The following is a 14,755-nucleotide window of genomic DNA, read 5'->3' on the forward strand; positions in this document are numbered from 1 at the left end:
AATTCTCTCACACTTTTTAAACTCGGCCAATGTACTAGAGTGTGAGATAATGGAAACTCGCATGTTTTTAGACTATAAAAACTTTCACGACTTAAACTCTCATCCAGATGTTTTCCCATTTTGAAAATAAAACTCGACCAATGTGAGAGTTTACTGCTAAACTGTCACATTTTATAAACTCTCACCCTATTACATTTGGCCCCAAGGTCGACACACTAAAGGTCGACATGTAATAGGGCACAAATCGGGCATGCAAATGTCGGAATTGACCAGCGATGCGCGCTATCGCTGGTCGTTTCCAACATCAATCATCGCCTGAACATGCTGGTCAATCTGCCGATAACGACAGATTGACCATGTTCGGGGATGATGGAGGGTGCCTACACTGAACGACTGATCATTCAGTGTAGGCACTGCAGGGGATGGGGAACAGCGGTACGATTATGATCGTAATCATACTGTCTTTCCCTCATCTGCTAGTGGATGTGCAGCTTAATCGTCAGTGTAGGTGCCTGGCCCTAACCGTCCCTTCTAGTACCTAACGATAACCATCCAGTAAGTGCCTAACCCTAACTTACCGGTAAGTGCCTAACCCTAACCCTGTTGACCATTTTTATGTAGAACTTTTGACCCTGTCAACCATTTGTAGCTTTTGACCTTCTTACATGTGGATCACAACAGATAAAATCCCAGCGCAAATTCTGTAGTGTATGGAAAAAAAGACCAGAATATCTAATAGAGTTTATGAAATATTAATTTATTAAAGAAATGATGATCAGTATTTATCATAAAAGTAGTCCAAAATGTCTCTTGGCGTAAGTACTGTATATGGGATAAAATTAGAACCTAATACAGGTTGTATATGGGATAAAATTAAAACCTGATACAGGTTGTATATGGGATAAAATTAGAACCTAATACAGGTTGTATATGGGATAAAATTAGAACCTAATACAGGTTGTATATGGGATAAAATTAGAACCTAATACAGGTTGTATATGGGATAAAATTAGAACCTAATACCGGAGACATCAAATACCACACAAATATAAACAAAAGTCTGTAGCATGCTAAAATGCGTGGAATATCCTCTTTATAGATCGCAGTAAAATAGTTGTAGGTGATACGCTCCAGGTGATTTAATCACCCCGATATTGTAAACATAAAAAGATTTTAGAAAAAGAGTATAGTCTTATAGGCTAGCATAAGAGTCATAAATTAATGTATCGTTAGTATGACTCACGTAGCCTGCTGGTTCCCAGTCCCCTCAGAGTTCCGGGTTGAACACAGTAAAACAGTGTCCTGCTGCAGGCTAAAATAGCCGTATAACCCTCGCTGGGTGCGCTTCCAACGCTATGATGAACTCCGCTAAGGCAATGAGTAGAGATGTCTGTCAGCAGACTTACCTTTCACCTCTGTCCTCCAAATCCGACGGCCGGTGTGGGATCGATGTACTCTACTTTCAACGTTTCACCTATTCCACAGGCTTCTTCAGGATTGTAGAGAGATCGATCCTCTACCTTTTCCTCCTCTTATATAGCGTAGTTTCTCTCCTGTATATCTAAGACGTCACTTTCGCCCTCCTGATGCCAATATGGAGTCTTTGTCCGCCCTTTCTTCCTCGTATATGGGGCTTTTTAAAATCCTCCTCATTTCCCTCTGGATGATTCTCTATGGAAAATGTAATAAAGTTAGAGTCCTTAGAGTTCCTTTTAGAATATGTGGTAACAAAAATTTTCTTTTCAATTTCAGGCCATATACAGTAGGTGTTCTGGCTTTTCCTATAACATATTACAGGAGCGTAAAGCTGGGTACACACTATACAGTATACTGTATTGTACGATATATCATTCTGAGCCAGATTGGAAAACAATATATCGTATAGTGTGTATGTCCGATCCATCATTCATGACATTTGTTCGCCGCGCGCCCCCGTCACTCAGTGTCCCGGCCGAGCAGCAAGCTTTGGAGGCAGAGCTGCTCGGTCAGGGTTTCAATCCAGACCAGCCCATCAGGCCATCGGCCCTTCAGGCATTTGCCAGAAGTGCCAGATGGCCAGTCCGGCCCTGTATCGTCACATCGCATTGCACCGTCGCTGGGTCACACATTGGATAGTGTGAACCAAACTTTAGTTACTGTATAACCATCAACTTGTCAAGTATTCTCGAGACGTGCTCCCTGGCATCAAGCTTTCATACATACATGTATCCAGTAGTTAGCAAAACAAGGTAATTACTGGAAGCATAAAAAACACAACGTTATTTTTCTGTTTCCTCTCTGTACAGATGGAGGCGAAGGTGGTGATGGCCAAATTCCTGCAGCGATTTGAGTTTGAGCTGGTGGAAGGACAGAGCTTCAAAATTTTGGACATGGGGTCTCTACGCCCCATGGGCGGTGTGATGTGCAGGCTGAGACAGCGAACAAAGAAATAGACTTTTACACGGGATTATCGGGGATATTCAATTAGCTGCAGGCTATACTCCAGAACTAATTGCCGACAAAAGTCCCCACAGTGCAGGGACAGGGCTATTTAATTAAATAGCCTATTTCCTGCGCCAACAAATCAGGATTCAGGCGCAGACACCCACTGATTCCAATGTTTTTTTTTTCCCCGCACGCAAACCCAAGTTATTGTTATTTACCTGGTCTTTAAGGTTCAGTCAGGCGATAGCGCGAGGTAAACCCTGCGGATAATTGAGTACCCCTGTAAATATCACAAAGCTGTCATTTTCTTTGTTAATAATAAGTATAGTAGCAGAACACTATTATGCATTATCAAAGCCTGTGCATTTAGTAATAGCATACATGAAATTATAAATAAAAATTATACCTGGCTGTAGAGAATATAAAAATTTGTCTCACCCAGAGGGCAAGTAATAGAGATGTTTGGTTATGTTCTTTTCATTTTAGCAAACTCTGCCTACACAAAACCCTTAGAATAGCAATTCCTATGACTTACAGGATAACGGATTAGTAAATGTAAGGGCACAGGAAGGCCTATTGTCAAGTCTTGTTATACTATCAAAAGAGATGTAGTCAATTTACCGGCAGCTGGGATGCCGGCCGCCAGAATCCCGACACGGGACTAAAGATAGGCATTGCGATCCCGACACCTATCTTTAGCCCGACGATGAATTCCCGACATCCGGCATCCCAAATTAATGTAAGCGGGGGCCCTGTGAGGTGCTAACCGCAGGGGGGGAGGGTTAGCTTTAGGGGCCACAGGGTGAGATTAGGGTTTGGCATCCCCCCAGGTAGGGTTAGGCTACGGGGAGGGGGGATTAGGGTTAGGAACCCCCCCTGGGAGGCTATTCATCCGCCAGGATTTCATACCCATTCCCTATCAACATGTGATTGAAGTAAGCGACAGGACAAGCTTTCCTTAGCATGGTAAGTCCTCCGGAGTTCCTGAGCAGATTGTCAAAAAGTGCAATTCAATAATGCTAAACCTGCCAGGAGGAAGATCCCAATTAACCTGCCAGGACAAGGGGAAACTAACTCTTTCTTTATATATATATATATATATATATATATATATATATATATATAGTCAGGTGCATAAATATTGGGACAGTGACAGAATTTTCATATTTTGGCCTCTATTCACCACCACAATGGCTTTGAAATGAAACAAACAAGATGTGATTTAGCTGCAGAATTTCAGATTTAATTTGAGGGTAATTACATCCAAATCAGGTGAACGGTGTAGGAATTACAACGGTTTCTATATGTGCCTCCCACTTTTTAAGGGGGCCAAAAGTAATGGGACTATCAACTCAAAAGCTATTTCATGGACAGGTGTGGGCTATTCCCTCATTATTTCATTTCATTATCAATTAAGCAGGTAAAAGGTCTGGAGTTGATTCTAGGTGTGACATTTGCATTTGGAATCAGTTGCTGTCGACTCTCAATATGAGATCCAAAGAGCTGTCACTATCAGTGAAGCAAGCCATCATTAGGCTGAAAAATCAAAACAAACCCATCAGAGAGATAGCAAAAACATTAGGTGTGGCCAAATCAACTGTTTGGAACATTCTTAAAAAGAAAGAACGCACCGGAGAGCTCAGCAACACCAAAAGACCCGGAAGACCACGGAAAACAACTGTGGTGGATGACAGAAGAATTATTTCCCCGGTGAAGAAAAACCCCTTCACAACAGTTGGCCAAATCAAGAACACTCTCCACGAGGTAGGTGTATATGTGTCAAAGTCAACAATCAAGAGAAAACATCACAAGAGTGAATATAGAGGGTTCACCACAAGATTTAAACCATTGGTGAGCCACAAAATCAGGAAGACCAGATTAGAGTTTGCCAAACAACATCTAAAAAAGCCATTACAGTTCTGGAACAACATCCTATGGACAGATGAGATAAAGATCAACTTGTACCAGAGTGATGGGAAGAGAAGAGTATGGAGAAGGAAAGGAACTGCTCATGATCCAAAACATACCACCTCATCAGTGAATCATGGTGGTGGTAGTATCATGGCGTGGGCATGTATGGCTGCCAATGGAACTGGTTCCCTTGTATTTATTGATGATGTGACTGCTGACAAAGCAGCAGAATGAATTTTGAAGTGTTTCGGGCAATATTATATACTCATATTCAGTCAAATGCTTCAGAACTCATTGGACGGTGCTTCACAGTGCAGATGAACAATGACCCGAAGCATACTGCAAAAGCAACCAAAGACTTTTTTAAGGCTAAAAAGTGGAATGTAATGCAATGGCCAAGTCAATCCCCTGACCTGAATCCGATTGAGCATGCATTTCACTTGAGGAAGACAAAATTGAAGGGAAAATGCCCCAAGAACAAGCAGGAACTGAAGACATTTGCAGTAGAGGCCTGGCAGAGCATCACTAAGGATGAAACCCAGAGTCTGGTGATGTCTATGCGTTCCAGACTTTAGGCTGTAATTGCCTGCAAAGGATTTGCAACAAAGTATTAAAAAGTGAAAGTTAGATTTAGGATTGTTTAGTTTGTCCCATTACTTTTGGCCCCTTAAAAAGTGGGAGGCACATATTGAAACCGTTGTAATTCCTACACCGTTCACCTGATTTGGATGTAATTACCCTCAAATTAAATCTGAAAGTCTGCAGGTAAATCACATCTTGTTTGTTTCATTTCAAAGCCATTGTGGTGGTGAATAGAGGCCAAAATATGAAAATTCTGTCAATGTCCCAATATTTATGCACCTGACTGTATATATATATATATATATATATTTATATATATATATATATATATATATATATATATACATACATATACATATAAATGTAAGGATGCAGTCCTGTCTGCCAAAACCATGGGGGGAAACAAAGAGCTGTCTGCTTGAAAAGATATTCAGACATAAGCAGAGATCCAAGTCTTGTCAGCTTTCATGTAGTTTATGATGTAAAATTAATATTTCTATAATCACTTAGGGGTAAATTTACTACGGTGGGAGTTCTATTTAAGAAGTGATGTTGCCCATAGCAGCCAATCAGATTCTACTTCTCATTTATCTAGCATCTTCTAGAAGATACTACCTGGAATCTGATTGGTTGCTATGGGCAACATCACTTCTTAAATAGAACTCCCATCTTAGTAAATTTACCCCTTGGAGAGTTCAAATTTCCATAAAAATATATCAAGTCTGTTTGCAGGTGGGGTGTGATCTGGCAGTCAGACAGAAGTATTGTTTCTGAGATATGAAGTATCTCCAATACCACATCACAATGCATCATTTTTACAGTAATTTTGTAACTAAAATGGCAGAGATTTAGGTTATCAACCCATATGTGAGGTAGTCATTGTACAGAGGAAATTATTTCCAATTATTTGTAGCTGCATGTTAAGCTTTTGTAATCATTCCCTTTAAATAAAAATAATGTATAACTAAGTATTGTACACCTTTTTGCAAATAAAGTTTTCTTTATTAGTCTAAGACTAAGTCATATTTCCTCCAGAACCCAGTCATTGAGCAGTCTATTTGACTCAGTGGGATTTGTGTCGCCAAGCCTGTGCAATTGTGATAGAGGTTATGCTATATCCAATTAATTGCTAGAAGCAGGAGGTGACCAATTACCTAAGTGGGAATTGTGTCACTAAGCCTGTGTTATAGAAGAGTGAGGGGAATTGTTGCCCCCTTAAATATCTCCGGTGGTGGAAGCAACGGGAAGTGTTGTACGTTTAGGTATTCAAATTATGGTGCTATGTCCTTAGTCAGAGTGCACCAGGGATACTTACTGAGGTCTCTGACACTGGCCAAAATAGTCCATCATTCTGTCTGTGTCATTCCTCTACTGAAAACTAACATGGTTATTGCTGTGCAAAAAGAAGTAGTTCCCCTCTGGCATGGGGAACGAGAGGAGTAATTGTGCACAGGAGTATAACATTGCACAGGTGTCAGATTCTGTACATGGTACCAGAACTGATAACACAGATAGATGAATTCAGAGGCGGTAGACCAGGAACGTTCATGTTTTGAGGAAGCACAAATAAAATAACTAACTCCTGAACTCCAGTGGTTAAGCTTCAATGCTATGGGGGCATTCTATAAAAAAGGAAAGTTGCAGAAACTTGAGGTAAATGCAGATAATTGAGGAAATTGTCGCAGCTGTAGTACATTTATATAAATGCTGCAGAGAATCGGGGTCCCTTTGTGGGCTGCAAGCTTAAATGTTTTGATCAAAATACTGTAGGAACAACCCCCCCAAGCTATTATTTACTAGATACATTACACACTGATTTGCAGTACTGTATATAATTATTTCAGGGCAGTGCAGTGTATATAAGAAAATAATTAAAAATAAATAATCATAACAAGTTCAACTAAGATTAAAGTAGTATACTATAATATATTCATACAATGTACAGTAAAGTGTCACAAAACATTGGAGAAGGAAACAAATCAGCAGTGTATTAAAAAATAGTTTCATTACATTGGCTATTTGATGCATGCGCAGTGCAGTTTAGGAATAGCAACATCTGGTGGATAGAAAATAGTATTACATTCTCCGGGATCTCAATGCATTATGCTGTGACTGAGTACGCCATGATGCAACTAAGTACGCCATGCTGTGTTCAGGGGCAGGTGTATAAGATGCGGAAAGTCTGCCGCACTATATGGCATTTGGATGCTAGATGCATGAAGACACATATTTACATAAAGAAGAGAGAGAGAGATATAAATAGTGAAAAGGTTCATATGTTCTGTGCCGAAATCAATACAAAGCGAATGTGAGGGAACTCCCGCAGCTATTCAATACACCGCGCTGTTTGAGCGGCTAAAGGATTTCTTCTCGCACCCCCCTGGGGATGCGAGGAGAAATCCGACAAAGGTGCCGGGCGCGCAGCTTTTTGTTGGCTTAGCGCAGCGCTAACAGTCGTACACCCGACACTTTAGTCAGAAAATGCCGGGTCTCACGCCTAGAACCGGCATTCTCTGACTTAACCAATTCCCGACCAGGCACACAGTGTGTTGTATTGAATAGCTGCGTGAGCTCCCTCTCGTGGCCGTTCATCTTTGCATTGAATTGAATTTGGCCCTCTGTAAAGCTTACATATTTGCGTTTTACATTTACTACAACATCTTGGGGTAATATTTAAATAATATTTTTTTCTTTTATACAGTAATTTCCACCTAGAATGCCAATAATAATAATGAATAAACAATGGATGTACATGATTAGAGATGTGTGCTCACCCCCTTGTTTTGGTTTCAGTGTAAAACAATGTCTGTGTTTTGGTTTTGACCCCCAAAAAAATTTGATTTTGAAACTGAATTTCATTAAAATGATAAAACTTGGTGAAATCATGTGACTGGCAGTTTTTATTGTTCCTACATTACTATTAGTAGTATTAATGTTCATTTATGGTAATTTACAGTACATTATTTGTATTGACAACTCTCGACTTATAATCATGTTCATTTTTCACCAATACGTCCATAGGTTAGAATTGGACAGATAAAACTTTTTGTTAATGGCACTCTTATTAATTGGATGTAATTATGTTTTTAATTAAAACACAGGCTGTGATGTGACCAAGCCTCTTTGGGTTTGACGCGTAACATCCTTCCTTATAAGGTACAACTAGCGCTGATAGCATCATTTACAGTAGAATGTGTTACTGCTACTATATAAAAGAAATATATATAGTGCTATCTCTCATAGGATATCACAATATTGTTACAAAAATGATTTTGCTTTAGTGCATGTGCACATGCTAGGAATATAAGGAATGATTTTCCTTTCATTTATGTACTGATTTACTTCACACTTGAAACCACAGATGTCCTATTTCAATTGGTTCACTTCCCTTTTACTGCCCAGAACCGTGACACGCATACAATGGACAATATCCTTAGAAACTTGTTTATGAATGTTTTATTTGATATCAATTTCTAACATATCACTGTGAGGGGTAAATTTACTAAGAATCGAGTTTTTGCGAGTTTGCATTCTCACGCGAGTTTAGCCTTTTTTCCCGCAAGAAACTGAGCAGGCTCCGGAGGTAATGCAGGTACCAGAAAGGCTGCGCAGGCCACGGTTTTTTAGGAGGCGTTTGAACCTGAACGCATTGGCCGATGGCGAAGTCATACAGATGTTCCGGCTGAATCATAACAACATCTTCCATCTGTATGACCAGGACCTAGACCCTGACGTGGCACGTTCCCTCTCTGTCTCAGGCCTCCATAAGCTTCTGGCTGAGCTGCACTTTTTGGTTACTGGGAATTTTCAGTCTGTCACTGGTAGAGTTCTCGGTATATCCCAGTCCACACTTTCAAGATACCTCAACCAGGTACTGGTGGCATTGCAGCCACTAATTGATTCCTGCATCTGCTTCCCTAGCCAGGAGGCACAGTGGCATGTAGTCAGGGTAGCTTTCTATAACATGGCAGGCATGCCAAATGTCTTGGGCGCTATTGACTGCACACACATTGAGCTGAGACCACCTAGAGGGTGTGAGCACATTTACCTCAGTAGGCACCATACATATTCCACCAATGTGCAGGTGGTTTGTGATGCCAAAAATGAAAATGATGAGTGTTGTAGTCGGCTCCCTGGCTCATGTCATGGTGCCTTCATCATCCTCAGGCGATCATCCCTTCATGCACGGTTTCAGGCCGGACTAATGCCGGAGGGATGGCTGCTGGGTCAGTACCTTTGTCAGTGTCACTTTTCTGTACATGTCTATGTTTGTTAAAAACTAAAATGTGTTTATATTTTTTTGATGGAGCGGTGGGTGATGGGTGTTTACATTCAGGTGATGGTGCGGTGGGTGATGGGTGTTTACATTCAGGTGATGGTGCGGTGGGTGATGGGTGTTTACATTCAGGTGATGGTGCGGTGGGTGATGGTGGGTATGGGTGTTATGGGTGTTATGGGTGTGATGGGTGTTATGGGTGTGATGGGTGTTATGGGTGTTATGGGTGTTATGGGTGTCTGAGTTGTCTTCTGACTCTGTTGTCACTTCCGGATTCTCCTGCTGAGCATAATTATAATGGTGCACATAAGTCCACTCGATCTGTGATAGAGCGAACATTTGGGCTGCTGAAATCTCGTTTCCGATGTCTTGATAAATCGAGTGGCCTTTTGTTATATTCTTGTTTAAAAGTGTCAGACATTGTGCTCAGCTGCTGTCTTCCGCTGCGCTTCCGGCTGATTATACTTTAGACAATGAGCTAGCAGGGGACTCTGGGCCTAATTCAGACCCGGTCGCAAGCGCTGAGCGCTCACAACCTGGTCGATGGTGGCCCAGAGCGGCATGCGCATGATGGAGCCGGCTCCATCGTGCACATGCGCGAGACCCGTATAGCGACGGGCAAGCCGTCGCTCCGGTTCTCGTACCAAAGGGGGCATACTGTCGATGTTGAGTGACAGCACGCCCCCTTTTGTGGGCGGGCCGGGGGGGGTGGCTGCCCAGACGGAGGCGTTCCCATGTGAACGTTCCTCTGTTAGAGCCGAAATCTCTCTGGGGCTTGCGGCATCGAGACCAAACCACAAGGGTCTCATCGCAAGCCCGATGGTTGCGATGGTCTTGACCATCGCGACCATCTTCCTGGCCACTCGCTATAGGTGTGGGTGGTCACCCACAGCAATGCGAGCGGCCAGGAGGCCGTTCTAATAAAAAAAAAGACCGGCCCTGATTCTGTCAGAGTGAGCGGCCCTGATTCTGTCAGAGTGAGCGGCCCTGATTCTGTCAGAGTGACCGGCCCTGATTCTGTCAGAGTGAGCGGCCCTGATTCTGTCAGAGTGACCGGCCCTGATTCTGTCAGAGTGAGCGGCCCTGATTCTGTCAGAGTGAGCGGCCCTGATTCTGTCAGAGTGACCGGCCCTGATTCTGTCAGAGTGACCGGCCCTGATTCTGTCAGAGTGAGCGGCCCTGATTCTGTCAGAGTGACCGGCCCTGATTCTGTCAGAGTGAGTGGCCCTGATTCTGTCAGAGTGAGCGGCCCTGATTCTGTCAGAGTGAGCGGCCCTGATTCTGTCAGAGTGACCGGCCCTGATTCTGTCAGAGTGACCGGCCCTGATTCTGTCAGAGTGAGCGGCCCTGATTCTGTCAGAGTGACCGGCCCTGATTCTGTCAGAGTGAGCGGCCTCTTTTGTATCTGGTGACAATTTGAGCACAGAGAATGGGAGGCAGATCAGGCTCCAGCTCATCACTCAGCATTTCCAGGGTAAGTTTTTAGTTTGATTTGTGTACCTGCCCCTGTTTAAGCCTTTAAAATATCAATTCACCTTTGTAATTTGACATTTAATGTTGTCAGTAGTGGACACGTTTTAAAATTAAAGTACAACATGTCAAATATAAGGTCTTATCCATGTGTGCCCCATTAAATGTGTCAGCATAATTTGGTTTAGGGTTGCTTAGTTGTGGAGTAACCTCATTTATATATCAGCATTCTAATATTCTTCTGCTATGGTGCAATAATTTGGTTAACTTCAATTTTTCTCTTTAAGGGATCTATTTACTACAATCCGCATATTGAATGCGGATTGTAGTGTGATATTACCGAGTGAATTCGCATTGCGAATTCAGGTAATATCACAGGGATTTACTATAAATCCCTTGCAGGGACAGAGCTTGCGATAAAGCTCTGTCCCTGCGGATCCCATCCGCACTCTAGTCGCGGTTTTTTTTCCGAAAATACCGCGACTAAGAGCCCGCGCATGCGCCGACCCACCGTCGCTGCTAGCCCCCACCGACGCTAAGCCCTGCCCCCCGGCGCTAAGCCCCGCCCCCGCGATTGCGGACCCCCCTCCCCCCCGCGACCCCCCCTCCCTTCATTACACTTACCTGCATCCTCCTGGCCTCCGGTGATCTTCTCCAGGCTTCCCGATCAGGTGATCTCCCATACTGCACTGGGACCCGATCACCTGATGACCGGGCAGCAGGGCACTATGGGAGACCAGCTGACCGGAGAGGAGCCATCACCGGAGGCCCGATCACCGGTCCCTGGATTCAGGTAAGTAAAAAAAAAAATGTTTCAATTTTTTTTTTATTTTTTTTTACAGCAATCAGCTTGCGGTTTGTTTAGACCACACAGCTGATTACTGGGACTGACTCCCGGTTCTGCTCTCCCCGTTAGAGCAGAGTGGGAGCCCGGTAACCGGGGGAGACCCTGGATAACGCCACCTCCAGGTGGCGTTATTATCACAGGGCTTTCCCCGGTATTTTTTTACAATTTATTTTTAGTAACTTGCACACAGATCACATTTCCCATTACAATTATGGGAAATGCGATCTGCTTACTAAAAATAAGTGATACTAGGGGTTGGAGTAGAATTTTACTAATTCTACTCCAATTGCCCTGTAATAACTACAGGTGAAACTAAAATAATGTGAAAAGGGTGTGAAAACACCCTTTTTCACTTTATTTTAGTAAAAATAATGTTAATAAATAGAGCCCTAAGTCATTTTTAGTGTGGTCATTATAAACTAACCTACCTCAATATTTTAGATTTGTGATACCCCAATTTTTATGCTTAATTTCAAATAGTGAAAAGACAAACCACATTTTAGGTTAGTTTTGTTTGGCTGATGTATTATCCACTATTAAAATGCTCACGTACAATATAATATCGATAAATATTAGTGAAGTGCTGTCTTTTTTGTTTAATGTATTCTAATCCATTTTTTTTCTTCTAATCCTCAGAAATATGATTGTGGCAATAAGGTAATTATTTTTGGACTAAATGATCATTTGTAATGCCTTTTAAAAATAACTCTTCAAACCTTAAACAGCGTGTTTGGTTTACCAAGGCAACATGCACAGTCCCCTTTGTGGCTTAAATGTGTTTAGCAATGAACATTGGCCCTCATTCAGAGCCGGACGCTCTGAGCAGAGCGCTCGCTCTGAAAGAGGGCCGTCCTCCATAAAAATGGAGCGTCCTCCTGGACGCTCGTATAGCTGTGGGTCACCACCCACAGCACATACGAGCGTGCAGGATGATGGTCGCGATGGTCTTGACCATCGCCAGTGCGACCAGAAGCCTGTGGTCAGGGTTTTCGACCACAAGCCCTGGAGTGATTTTGGCTCTATCAGAGCCAAAATCACTCCCACTGACATCACTAGTGATGTCAGTGGGGCCGGCTTCTGACGGTAGGCGTTCCCTTGGGAACGCCTCCATCTGGGAGGCATGCCCCCGGCACGCCCACCAAAGGGGGCGTGCTGTCAATCAACATTGACAGCACGCCCCCTTTGATCAGACATAACGAGCGAAGGAAAGTCCTTCGCTCGTCGCGTCTGGCGCATGCGCACGACGGAGCTCCCTCCGTCGTGCGCATGCGCAGTGCACACCATCGACCCACTTGCGAGCGGACAGCCGCTTGCGAGTGGGTCTGAATGAGGCCCTTTGTCTTTTATCCATAAAATGTAATGTCAATGTACACATATTTTGCATTGGTTTATTAGACCAAAAAATGAGTATTCTTTCAAACATGCATGAAAAAAAACACTTGCATATTCGTTTACAGGATGTAAAACACATACATATACCCACCCAACCTTTACTTTACGTAATGTTGTGACATTTTTGCAATTAAACATTGAAATGTGGGTTCTTAAAAATGTTAAGCATATTAAAAGTTTTTTGAAACAACACACTTAACACCGTTTATATATGTTTGGTCTTGCTGCAAAATTGGACTTAACTTGTAAGCCCACCACAACTGGAAATTTCCATATTGTTAAAAAATAAAACAGTTCAACCAACATGGTCAACTTACACAGAAGATAAATGGTTTCTGTTTGTGCCTAACATTTTGCAATTAAAACCTACCCCTAGGCTGGACTTTGCCACCCCGTACCATTTGCATTCCACCTCTAGTGCGTGGTGTCCGTCTCGGTGGCGTGCTTGCTGGTTTATTTGTCTGGGAAGTGCTGGCTCCAGAAGTGCTTACCCTAAGATCTGGGTACCAAAATGAACCATTGTGGCATTTATGTCATGTAGCGCAGTGTTCTGGTTCTCAATTAGATGCATGAAAGTGGCATGAAAGCGGTTATTAGCTTTCTGATATCTTTCGTTCTTTTCCTGCATCAATAAAAATGTATTTTGGAACCTACTATTTCCCTCTCTAATTTGTTCAAGGCAGTTGGCCAAACGTGTGTGTTGTATTGTTTGTCCCGACACGGACCTGTTACGCCTGTATGAATGTTTATTTAACAGATTAATTTGGCAACTTTGTGTGGTGAGAAGATTGAGCTGCTGCTTTTGATACTCTAATATAGCTTAGTGATTGGACAGGTCAGGCTGACCAGGAGGAGGAGGAGGAGGAATAGGGGTTGCCGCCTGTTGTCCTGGTGTGGTTTGATGTTCTGTATGCTGGGTTGTCATGGCTGGAGACACCGGTAACATTGTGAGAGTAACGTGATCATCATCTTCTTCTGCAGGTTCCAAATTGCTGAGGTCTCCCTCCAGATCCACTGCTGTGTCATGCAAGCCTTTAGAAGAATTGTGGGTACGTTTTTTTTTTTTTGCCGCACATATTTGGATAGTAAACATAAGGCTTTAAGACATATCTTATAGCATCCAAGCATATATACATGATTGAAGTCATGTAAAGCATCAATATGCTGTTAAATTTAACATGAAACTTTCAATAATGCGAAAAAACAACATACATCATAAGGTACGGGGTGTGGCTAAATTTGGCAAACACTCAATTATATAACACACTTTGTGGTTTTGGGGTAAGAGTGTCTGTTATTTTAAGGTGTGCTTTATCAACTTACAAAAATGCAAGTTATAGGGGGGCGTGGCCACGGAGAGCATGGAGTAGCACGCTTTTTGGTGCGCTCTCCGGACCCATGTATCCGTGCACTATATCCTGCTGCTCCCCCGGGACTATCCTCCGGTGATCTGGTGGCGGAAGGTCTGCATACCGCAGTGTTCATACCTGCTGCGGCTGTGGGGGCTAACTTGCCCAGCGTGGTGGAGTTCGCGGCGACGGGGCCTACTTGTGCAGTGCCTCCGTGGTGGTCGTTCTCCGCGCTACAACCGCCGCTCCTCGCCGGTGTTGAGGGGGAGAGTTGTCTGGAATCTCCTGGAGGTGGCTGGTGGTGAGTCCTTCCTTGCTGGCCTTAATGGTGGGTGCATGCCCCGTTGCTGTGCTGCACTGACTTGTAGGAGGGATCAGTTTCTAATACATCCTGATATTACCAGTCTACACTGCATGTGCGCTGTATTGAAGAGGGAACATTCTCTACTCCTCCTTTTTTACTACTGTGATCTTCTGGGGAAAAAAAAAAAAAAGATATCTACA

At 43.1% G+C, this 14,755-nt stretch overlaps 1 protein-coding gene across 1 annotated transcript in view; it reads left to right on the forward strand.

The window, feature by feature from the left end:
• LOC148439541 (cholesterol 24-hydroxylase-like) overlaps positions 1-3,541 on the forward strand; it is a 55,970-nt gene extending 52,429 nt beyond the window's left edge. Inside the window, exon 15 of the mRNA XM_088464617.1 lies at positions 2,286-3,541. Within this exon, the coding sequence (XP_088320743.1) occupies positions 2,286-2,432 (147 nt within the window). The 3' untranslated portion in view covers positions 2,433-3,541. The remainder of the gene's footprint in view (positions 1-2,285) is intronic.
• The last annotated feature ends 11,214 nt before the right edge of the window (positions 3,542-14,755 follow it).

This window comes from Taudactylus pleione, unplaced genomic scaffold (assembly GCF_031769625.1).
Source record: "Taudactylus pleione unplaced genomic scaffold, aTauple2 ptg001720l, whole genome shotgun sequence".
Lineage (NCBI taxonomy): Eukaryota > Metazoa > Chordata > Amphibia > Anura > Myobatrachidae > Taudactylus > Taudactylus pleione.